Genomic DNA, 12259 nt, shown 5'->3' with positions numbered 1-12259 from the left:
CGCCAACCAGAAATACCATTCGCTTACTCAAGCCAGAAACCTGGGAATCTCCTTGGCTCTCCCTCACCTTTCCTATTTATTAGTTACCAAATGCTGTAGATTCTGCCTTCTAAATATGTTTCAGATTCTACCTCCTTTTCTCCATCACTTTCATCATCTTCCTCCTGTGCTAGAACAATTGATCTCTCAGTCACAAGTCCCCTCCCTCTCCTTTTCTCTACCCAGCCTCCATGTGACCTCAAAAACTGTTCATTTTAAATAAAATATCTGATCTTACACCTCTCAAGTTTGAAATTCCTGAGTGCTCGCCCCACCCCTTTATTGCCTTAAGTATAAGCCCGCATTGTTTAGCATGCCATGCAAAGCCCTAAGCACCTTGTGTCCACTGCCATTATAACATCAAGCACACGAAAATATCTATTATTATGTGTATCACACAATTTTAACAATTGCATTACAATTTTTTTTACAAACTATCCTTTCTTTTTTTTTTTAAAGCAGTACTTTTTTTTTTTTTTTTTTACTTTTCTGAAGATGTAAATTTATTTATCTATTTATTTATTTATTTTTGGCGGTGTTGGGTCTCCGCTGTGGTGCGCGGACCTCTCACTGAGATGCCCCTCCCCTCCCGTTGCGGAGCACGGGCTTCAGGCGCGCCGGCCTCAGCAGCTGCAGCACGCAGGCTCAGCAGTCGTGGCGCAGGCGCCCAGTTGCTCTGCAGCACGTGGGATCCTCCCGGACCAGGGCTCAAACCCGTGTCCCCTGTATTGGCAGGCTGACTCCCAACCACTGTGCCACCAGGGAAGTCCCAAACTATCTTTTCTTCATGAAAGCTGACCCCGTTAAAGAGGCCAAAGTTCTTCCTGAAAGATCACTAAAGGGATTTAAAATTGGAATCTAATTAATTCTAATATCTAAAGAGATGTTATAATAGAAGAGCTATGTAGGTCTGAATTCCTGACAGAAGGAGGAAAAGTGAGTGAGGCTCCCCATAATACCTGCAGCATCATCCATGGTACAACCTTTTATAATGGAGGCCAGCTCTCTGAACAAGAATAGAGGGGCAACTTATCAAGCTCTCTTGGCTTGATGGATTCATTCCTTAAGATAAAGATCCAATTCCTGTCCTTCTAACTTTGCTCTCACCAAAGAACCATATGTTTTTATTTGGGTCCTCAAAGTACAGAAGGACTTTGTACAAATTACTGACTTTCCTCCCACATATACCTCCTATTATAAATATAGCACAAAGAGCCCAGGATTGAAATCAAACCTGGGTTCAAGTACTATAACTATGCTCACATCTATAAACTGGGGATAACACTTCCTCCCCAATAGTAGATAAAGAACCTGTTACAGCAGTGGACATGTTGTAACACTCATCAAATAGTAGTTTTGATCATTATTATTATCCCTTTAAAATATGAGTTTGGTTAATATAAATCAGTGGTTCTCAGCTCTGGCTGTATGTAAGTATCACCTGGAGAGTCTTGGTGTCACAGATACCAATGCCTAGAACATACGCTAGACCAAATAAATCAGAATATTTAGGGATAGGGTACAGTCATGGGTGTTTTCAAAGAGTTCTTTGGAGATACTAATGCACTGAGAAACACTGATAAAAATAATTGTTTTCTAAGCCTGATAGCTACTAGATAAATTGACAAAATAAAGTCATCTAAAAAGCCAAAAATCTGAGAAACAGGACCAAAATTATGATAACTTTATTGTGCTACAGAGATATCATGAGACCAGCAAGACCACCATTTAGTGACTACATGACTAATCTCTCCCTCCAAAGGTCACCCTCAGGCAAATTTGAGGTATAGTTTTTATTACCACCATTACCAAAGGAGCTTATTGCACAAAGATTACAGTGTATGCAACATATTCTCTGTTAAATTTCCAACTTCAAGATTCGTTCAGTTCTTTGCTGTTAAAACTTTTCTTCTACTTTAGTCTTTCTTATACCTCATATTTCCACCAATTTCCCTTGGATATTGCAGAGAGTTTATTCTTTGGGTTCATGTAATCCTCCAAAAGCTCCACTCTCTCCTATTTGCCACGTTGCCTATTTCATTCTGCTAGGGGAAATCTTTTTTTTCCTGCTCTGTTGTCAGCAAACTGTACTCCTTAAATAGCATAATCTCTTCTGCTGTGCACCTGGATGATGCCATGTGGCTCTTCTAGTAGGATTATCTTCTGAAGCTAAACTAAACCCCATTGGGCTCCACTCCATTTATTAATATCTATTAGTATCAGCTTCCCTTCTTCTTCTGACCATACCTCTGGAGAGAAGCTTATAAAGGAATTAAGACTGAAAGACACTCTCAAATAGTGCAGCTATTCCATTCACCTACACTGTGTGGAATACTCTTTGCTTTCCTTTGATTTCACTTGGAGGCATTAGGAAAGTGGCCTGGGTTTGTAAATGGCATAGCACTATCTTCGAATGGAAGGAAAACCCTAGACTCTTTGTGAGTAGCTGTATCTGTGTACATGCATGTGGTTAGTATATGTACATGAATGGAGGGGCACAAGGAAATTTAGAAAGTTTTCAACTTCAAACAAGTCATTTTTCCTCTTGATACATGCTCTTGATATCAAAACACCAAAATTGTGCAATCTCATAGGCCATAATCCCAGAAAGATGAGCAAATGTGGAGTGTTGGTTTCATATTGCTGCTGTAACAAATTATGTAGTGGCTTAAACAATAAAAATTTACTCTTTTACAATTCTGGAGGTCAGAAGTCTAAAATCAAGCTGTTGACAGGGCTATTTTCCTTCTGGAGGATTCAGGGAATACCTAATTCCTTGTCTTTTCCAGCTTCTAGAAGCTGTCCTCATTCCTTGGCTTGTGGTCCCACATCACATTGCCTTTCATTCCCTCTGTTTCCATCTTCACATCACCTCTCTACCTTCTGACCATCTGCTTCCATCTTATAAGAACCCTTGTGATTACACTGGGCTCACCTGGATAATCCAGAGTAATTTCCCATAAACTAAGATCCTTAACTTATTCACATCTGCAAAGTTCTTTTGCCATGTAAAGTAACATATTAGCAGATTCTGGAAATTAGGATGTGGACATTTTTAAGTGGCCATTATTCATCCTACTCCATAAGGATATGGGTAGTTTTCTACATGTCAGGGTTTTCAGGGATCCAGTGCTATTTTTCCATACACTCCACTGTTACCTTTGTAGATATGTTACAGTCATTCAGTGTTGTACGAGTGTCTTTTTTTGCATCAATAAAGATTGATCTAAAGGCCTAATTTACCTAGCTAATTCTACTGGTGACAAACATTAAAAACTATGTTGCCAAAGGAGCATTCTGCTCAGAGGATAGTGCAGTTGCAGCCTAAAGTACCACAGTTGGCAGGTAAGAAAAATCTACACCCTAGAGCTCAAACTTTCTTCTTAAAACTGCTTCTCTGAGACTTGATATTATTCAACTGGTTTCCTGAAGAGTTATTTTATGCTGAAATAACTTATTTCTATCTTGAGGTAAAAACATTATTTTAGCCACATTGTATGTCACATATTTGGAAGTTGTTCACTTGAAATTATTGACTAGAAATCATGTCTGATGGTTTAGAATTTATCCTGATACTGAGAAGGCTATAAAAGGAGCAATACACTTTAGGTTAGTCAATATAAACTTCTAATACACCTATTTTTCAATGGAAAGATGCAGTAATAAAAACCCTTATAAATATTATAAGAATCCCTCAAAAATGCTTAGGAGCACTCCAGGTTCCATTTCAAGTTTCTGCTACGATGATAGCAGCATTATGCCAATTATTTGTGATGTATGAATTGCTTTTAGCAATGGATGCTGAGAGTTTGTGGAGAATTGCTGTCTCCATAGCTCTGCATTGCCTTCAGGAAAATGATCCTGTTGAAATGTGACATAGGCGTCTTTATACCAGGACATGTTATGGCAAGATTTTTCTCAGAGGCTTTCCAAGTGTCTTATAGACCAACTCTCTCACCAACCATAGGAATTAGACTCCACAAACTCTCTTCATCTAGACTTGGATGAGGGTTCTCAAGACAAACTAAAATATGGTCTTTGTGATGCTCAGGCTGTATGTGATACATTTACTCATCTAAATCCAAAAGACCGTCTTTGCAAAGAACAACAGAGCTCGACCAGGAAGAATCAATACTACTGTGAACAAGGCCATGAGAGTTCTATTGTAAAAACTCCAGAGAACAGCTAGGCAAATGTGGAGCCATGATAGTTAATGAACAACTGTGCTTCAGAGAACCTTGATAACAGTGGGGTCATTAGAGTTGTCCTTCCAAGAGTCAACTGCCAATGAGTTCTTTTTTTTTAGCATGATTATTAGAGTATAATTGCTTTACAATGGTGTGTTAGTTTCTGCTGTACAACAAAGTGAATCAGCTATATGTATACATATATCTCCATATCCCCTCCTTCTAGTGCCTCCCTCCCACCCTCCCTATCCCACCCCTCTAGGTGGTCACAAAGCACCGAGCTGATCTCCCTGTGCTATGCAGCTGCTCCCCACTAGCTATCTATTTTACATTTGATAGTGTATATATGTCCATGCCACTCTCTCACTTCGTCCCAGCTTCCCCTTCCTCCTCCCTGTGTCTTCAAGTCCATTCTCAAAACTGAGTTATTTGTAGTGAGGTGGATGGACCTAGAGTCTGTCATACAGAGTGAAGTAAGTCAGAAGGAGAAAAACAAATACCATATGCTAACACATATACATGGAATCTAAAAAAAAAAAATGGTTCTGATGAACCTAGGGGGCAGGACAGGAGTAAAGATGCCAATGAGTTTTATTCTGCTTTCTGATGATTCATTTTGACTACAAAAGAAAGAAAACAGTAATTATTTTCTAGCCACTGAAACAATAGAATAGTCTGTGGCATTTCCATAATAGCATAATACAGAGAAAGCCTTCACGTAGGTGTCAGCCTCTCTTCCCTTCACTCGTTTAAGGATTGTGTTATCTAGATAGAAAGGAATGTCATACGTATGCAGAGTATGTAGGACTTTCAGTATTTTAGTATTGTTCTCTGTATTAGCCAGGGTTCTCCAGAGAAACAGAACCCATAGGAAATATATATGAATAGATTTATTATGAAGAATTGATTCACTTAACTATGGAGGCTGAGAAGGCCCACAGTCTGGCATTTGAAAGCTAGAGACCCAGAAAGGCTGTGGTGTAATTACAGTCTGAAACTATAGGCCTGAAAATCAGAAGAGTCAGTGGTGAAAATCTCAGTCAAAGGGCAGGAGAACACCAAAGTCCCAGCTTAGGCAGTCAAGCAGGAAGGAAAAGGGGTGAATTCCTTCTTCCTCTGCCTCTTTATTCTAATCAAGCTCTCAGTGGATTGGATGATGCCCACCATATTGGGAAGAGTCATCTGCTCTCTCAAAAGCTTATTTCATCTGGAAACAGCCTCACAGACACACCCAGAAATAACGTTTAATCTGGGCACCCCTCGGCCCAGTAAAGTTGACATGTAAAATGAACCACCATCATCTACAAGAACTTTTGAGTTCTTATCATTGATTCTGCAAGGACATAGAATATGATTAACTATGAATGGTATTTTGTTAGAGGCCTTTTTGTTACCCTAGCCCAACCCAGCTATATCAGATCTGAATACTTCATCTCTCTTTATGGAAAAAAAAATATTCCGCTTCTCCCAACCATGATAGTTTATTCATGTTATATCTTTATTATACAAAGAACTGAAGCAGCCTAGAAAAATACATTTGAAAAAAGTCATAAATATTTTTTAAGAAAGGGACAGAGTTGGACCAAGGGAAAAGTTAAAGAAAAACATAAAGCTGAATGGCATTAGCACATAGAATATATACCCTATGTTCCTGAGTAGTTGCTAATGGAGGACCCACAATTTTGACCCTAAAGTCTCTAGTAATCAAAAGAAAGTCATGACATACCTTGAAGTATTCATGAAACAGACAATTGTATTTATTCAGAAAAACAAAACAAAAACAAAAAAATGACTTGTCTGGCACTGATAATCATGGTAGTCACCTGTCAGGGTGAGTGAGATCTCTGGAGGGTGACATATGTCAGTATCTTTCCCACTTCCTTGGCCAAAACCAGCGCATGGCTCCACCCAAGCGCAAGGGGCCAGGAAATACAATCACATCACATTGGAAAATTGGAAATGGCACTAATGAAGTCCACGCTATGGGTCTTCCAAAATCAAGAAGACTAATAGGTATTAAATACATCCCTACTATAGATATAAAATGTTATTGAAAGGGCTAGGTTTTTACAGTCTATCAATCTATGTCAATAATAAGGTTTCAAGGGGATATTTAGTAAGAATAATTCTGTCAGGAAGCAACCACTATTAAAGTATTGGTGGAAGCAATTAAGGGGAATGTGCCATCAGTACAAATAGTATTGACAGCTACATTTATTACTTATTAGTGTGTGTGATGTGATGCATTTTGCACCATTAAAAATGATTTAAATAGAGCCAAACCTAGTTCCTAGTAATACTGTCTTGGTAAAGTGTACACTGCCTAAGTCAGTGCCTCCTGGTCAATCCAGCAAAATACAGTAAAAAAAATTCAAACAAGGTAGTGTTTGTTAAGAAAAAGTCAGTTTTGCAAAGAACCATTTAAAAATCCCCATATCATGATTACACTATTTGAAAAACTGACATTTATCTTGATATGACATTTTCGTAAACAGTTAATGACTTTTAGCTGAAATACCAACATGCAGAGAGAATCGTGGTGTGAATGCTATAAAGTATAAAGTATACTACCATTTGACAGCAGAGCAGCCAATCCCAACCAGTCTACAAACCATTATAAAGAGTTTTGGTGCTATTGGCTTTATTTCTATCTAAAAATTTCTCATTCACCCATGTCCTAGAGAGTCCATAAAATTGACAGCTCAGTGATCCATGACTATACTTTTTTCTTAATTTTCATTTCTAGGAAATTCAAGGGAAGAACCAGGAAGCACTGACCCAGGCACTAGGTAGGAAAGTCAAGAAGGGGGACTTTTCTAGTATATCAAATAAAAAGTGTATCTGGAAGTCCCAAGGATTCTTTCTGCTACAAAAGCAGGTCCATTAGTTATTTATTCACTGCATCTGCATGACTCTTTTCTAACATTAAGTATCAGACATATCAAATGAATATTTGCTTCCAGAAATTATAAATAATAATAATTAGTTGAATGGTTGCTTAAAAAAAAAAGCCTATACTCTCAAATGGTGATCAAATGCCCCCACAATAAAGTTTAAAAAGAAAAATTAGCCCATGTGAAAAGCTGGAAACTCAGGTGCCTTTGTGTTTTTTCAGCAACAATATTTTAAACCTCAGTGTCCAGGTCTATATCTCGACATAAAACTTTCCAGTTCCCTTTCAAGAGATAGTCTTGCCTGCAATTATACTAACAACCTAAATGAAAAATTGAATTCCTGACTGACCTCAGCAGGTTAGCTCTTTATGCTCCAGTGGTATAAGAGACCAGCTAATAAGAGCTCACCACGCATGATTTTCAATGTTATTGATGGCCCTAAAGCAATCCTACCCTTTTAAAAATTCTTTTGTGCACGTGGTCTTGTTATCACCATAGGAGTGACTTACATACTGTGGGCTTATGATTCATAGAGAGAGTTTCCTGTCATTTTTCTTGCCTTCATGACATTACAATTTCACCAAATATTCCTCTGGTTTCCATGTTAGCAGAGAGGGCATAAGAAGTGTCAGATCTGTGCTCGTGTATGTTATATGCCGTCTCCAAATACCCTCTCCATTTTTTATCCCCTTTCATGTAAAATCATTCTAGTTTACATATCTTAGACACCTTATAAGAACTTCAATAACTTGTGTTGCTTTTCTGAAGAACTTTTCAATCCATCTCTTCAACTGAAGTTATGAAAGTCCTTGTTCCTTAATGCAAACGGACAAGTTTTCCATAAAGCAGTGATTATCAGCCACTGCTATGAAATACAGAAGCTCCACTCTCAGAAATTCTAATTCTGGATGTCTCTGGGATGGAGCCTAAGAATATCTGATTTTAAAACCTCCAGAGGGGATTCTCATTTGCATCCAGAATATATCAGAGTTGTGGGGGAAACTGTCTTGAAAGTTTCATTTCTGAGTCTTCTCCATTCATTTCTATGCAAATACCAAAAATACAGCACTCAAACAGTCCTTTGTGACCTGCACCAAGGAAGGTGATACTCTTGATTTAAAAGATTGATGACAATATCTTATCTCCAAAGCATTTGCAACTGTTTCTTCTCAGTGGACACCATTTTCAGGAATCCAAAAGTAAGATCACAGTTTTAAGAAACTACCTCTACCTAGAACCCCTGTCCTTTCTGTCTACCTCCTTCTTGCCCCTCCCCACCAAATAAAGACAATATACACAGGATGTTTGGAACTGTCAGGGTCCCAATTAGGTAACAGACTTAGAATTAAGAGGCAGCGAGACTTGGTATAAAAATAGTCCCCATCCTTCTATCTATAAACAATCCTCTCTTCTCCTACTCACTCTATGGGATAAGATGGAAAAGGGGTAGAGAGAAGGGTTTCCGAGATATACATATTTATAAATCCTCATTTAAATATATCTACATATCAGTATTGCCAATTTAACATTTAATGAGTTTTACTCTGAGGCATTATGATAAGTACTAAAGCTAAGGAGATCAATAAAATATATATCTAAGCATAGGATTACTCAGAAACCCAGGGAGTAGGAAAGGCAAAACTCTCTGCCATTATGGACAACTCCAGATATAAAATTTGTTGAGCATAAACTATTTTTAAATTTGATCGTCAGACCAATTACTTCCATGAAGGTCAAACATAGCATACTGAAAGTGCATTGGATGGAGGTCAGTGACCTGGATCCTAGCTCCACATCAATCATTGGTTTGTCTCAGGTTTCTGATCTACTTGGTGTATGGATTTCCAAAGCCCCTTCCTATTCTATGCCTCCAAGCTATTGCAGTCAACCTACTAATTATCTATTTCTTATTATAATTCTGTTTCTGATTCTTCTCTTATTTCTCTTTTGCAGATCCTGTTCATGGGCATGATGACTGAGTACTATCATTACTTTTTCACAACCCTGGTAAGCATATCTGGTGGAAATGTATTCCACACTATAAAAAAAAATCTTCAGTTATTTTTAAGTCAGCCCCACCAGTGTCAAGGCAAGTTATTGTCATGGAGATTTGTTTTACTTTCCTAAGAACCCTCTAAATCCAGAAATGCTGAACAGCAGGTGTCTTCCTTCCTTTCTTTCTTTCTTTCATTCTTTCTTTCCCTTTCTTTCTTTGTTTCTTTGTTTCTTCTTTCTTTCCTTCCCTCCTTCCTTCCTTCCTTCCTTCCTTCCTTCTTTCCTTCCTTCCCTCTTTCTTTCTTTCTTTCTTTCTTTCTTTCTTTCTTTCTCTTTCTTTCTTTTTCCTTTCTTAACTAGCATCAATGCAAGTGCACCCAGAAAGGAATTAAAATCAAGCTTTCATTAAATAGAAACTGCCAAAGTACAAACTATTAATAAAGAAGAATCATCTACATTTTCTATATACATTAGAGGGCACACTGAAGTGTATCTTGGCATTCTTTGATCTGATGTGATTTCCCCACCTGTGTCCAGTGGATAGCTGGATTAGCCAAGGTTCACCTGTCAGGTGTTTTGAAGACCGTCAAGATAAAGAGCTTGGGAGATGCTTTCCACATTGGACATTTTTCATCATAAGAAAAATCATGGCTCTAAGCTGGAGAAATTCAAAAGAAACTATACAACTTTAAATTTTGACAGATTATCAGATCAAGGAGAATGATTTAGGCAGTTAACAAATCAAAATGATGTGATAGCTCTCGCCACACACACACACACACACACACACACACACACACACACACACACAATACACCCCTCCCAACACATACACTCCACTCTTTTACGTGAGAAGAAAATACAGAGCCAACCTCCGTTTCTAACCTATAAAAGTGTGTCGACTAAAATCTACCCAGATTTTGGGAGATTCAGTAAGAGTATCATTTTACCAAATAAAACTGGCAAGGCAGGCTAGTACGTTAGGGAAATCAAAGAATTTGGAACAAGGATCAGGCAGCTACCATACACATACTTCTAGAAGTAATAAATTCCACTCCTAACTCAAGTATTTCTAAGAGCGTGAAGGGTTGCAGAGGATGCCATGAGACAAATGCTTTGGGGCAGTTGTCAAAATTATCACTGCTCCTGAGCTTGGAGCTAGGGAGTGGGATGCAGGGAGAAATTCCTGAACTAAAGTTTCCGTGGTCTTCCCTCCTTCATTGACATCCTGATCAGGTCCTCTGTCAGAACAGTTGAGGGAGACCCTGAGAACTGGAAAGTATCTTACTCTGATCACAAATATGGTCCTTTCCCCAACACCATGAACACATAGGTCTTACTCAAGGTGAGATTGCCATCTGCCTTAGAACTTCCTATCCTTCCCAGGTGTACACACCAGTTGAGTTAGCTTCATTGAAATTTGAGAAAAATATAAACAAAGAAACCTAAGAAGGTTGGTCTTCAATGGAAGGACAAACCAGTTGCCCTCACACTCTTTCTTTCCTCAACCTCCACTAACAAGGGGATGTTGAAAATTGGGCCTCAAATTTTCCATATTGTATATTGCGTAGAAACAATTTGGAAACCAAGCTAATTTTGCACATGCTTAATGTATCCATTTTAGCACATTGTATTTTTGTACTATTGAATTAATAAGGGATTCAATATGCATCCTGGAAGTTTCTGTCTGAACCCCCTGTATCTTGAGTAACTTTCCTTCTATTCATTGAGTGTGCTAAAGGAATCATTCTTCCTTGGGTCTGATTCTTTAAATTTGCTTCTTTAAGCAATTTCCTTTGGTTTTATCTGCATTCTGCCATGCTTTGCTTTTATATTCCTACCACTCTTGCTCATGAGTATTAATGAAACAAAGAAAAAATTAGTTAGTGCAAGGGAAATAAATATAACAATTTAAAAGGCAGTATACTTTTTCTTACATGAGCGAGTTCAGAGGTGCATTCTTATAGTTCTACAGTCTAATCGAAAGTTATCTTGGGAAGAACTAGTGATGTAGAAAAGAGTTATTCAAAATAATAAATCTATATGCATCTTCTGCACATATAAATCATGGAGTGTTTCTGAAGCTACTTCTCTTTAGTAACCACTATCATCAGAAATAATGTACTGTTTTGTATTGTTCTTTCATAAAGCAGTTACATTGGTAAATAATTTTTATGGAAGTTTTTCTCTTTTATTAACTGTTAAATGCTATTTTGAAAGTTTGGTTTATTCATAAATGTGAGATATTTTAATGATATATTTTAGTGTCTAACATTTCTTTACAGGAAAAAGTTGAAATAATCACTTAAGTCTATTTTAAATATGAGTCAACATAAACTTCTGGTTTACACTCAGCTTCACCTGTAATGGAAAATACTAGAGTGGGTGCAAGTTTTTTCCCTGCAACATTATCTAAAAGGGAACAAATACTACTGTTAAGGTACATCAACACAACCATAAGCTCCAGTTTATTCTCTGAAGAGAACACTTTGGTTCTTATTCTAAGCTTGTGAAAATGCTAACTCTTTCTACTTTTATCATTTTTAATATTGCTCAGGACTTATTTGCCCCAGGCATTCTTTATGCTCTCATTATACGGGACATAGGTTATTTTCAGTGAGCAAGGGAATGGTATTTTTTTTTTTTTTTTTTTTTGCTGAGAGTTATCTTTCCATCAAATGTATATGCAAGTTCCAAACTTCACCTCCTTTGCAAGATTCAAGGCAGCCTGGGACAGCAAGTTTTGAGGGAGAAGAGTGGTACTACCACTGACAAGTGGATCATTCTCAGGCCAGTCACATCACAACTCAGAACCACAGTTTCCTCATCTAGAAAATAAAAGCAGTGAATCAAATGGACACAAAGATCCCTTTCAATTCCCCAAAGACTATATCCTAGGAACAGAATTCTCTAGCTTCTCAGAATGTCACATCCTGTTCCCAAGGGCATACTAATTATTGGCAGCTAAATTCTTGTTCTTGGTTTATACCAACTTAACAGTATTGCAAAAAAAAAAAAAAAAATAGGATGAAAATGAAAACTGATTACTTAGAGTTTGTCAGGCAGCATGCAAGTGAAAAACAAGAGGAAATGTTCTTTTATAGAACCAGTGTGATGATGGCTGCCATTCTTGTTTTAATCATT

The 12259-nt window shown here is 37.7% G+C and overlaps 1 protein-coding gene across 9 annotated transcripts in view; it reads left to right on the top strand.

Annotated features, from left to right (window-relative positions):
• The window catches only part of GRIK1 (glutamate ionotropic receptor kainate type subunit 1), a 426140-nt gene that overhangs the window by 292259 nt on the left and 121622 nt on the right, over positions 1-12259 (top strand). For all 9 annotated transcript variants that reach the window (XM_033418174.2, XM_004264500.3, XM_033418170.2 and 6 more), the window contains exon 5: positions 9074-9127. In XM_033418174.2, coding sequence (XP_033274065.1) covers positions 9074-9127 — 54 coding nt within the window. The remainder of the gene's footprint in view (positions 1-9073; positions 9128-12259) is intronic.

Source organism: Orcinus orca, chromosome 5 (assembly GCF_937001465.1).
Source record: "Orcinus orca chromosome 5, mOrcOrc1.1, whole genome shotgun sequence".
NCBI classification, from domain to species: domain Eukaryota; kingdom Metazoa; phylum Chordata; class Mammalia; order Artiodactyla; family Delphinidae; genus Orcinus; species Orcinus orca.
This window is presented reverse-complemented; position numbering and strand designations above follow the sequence as displayed.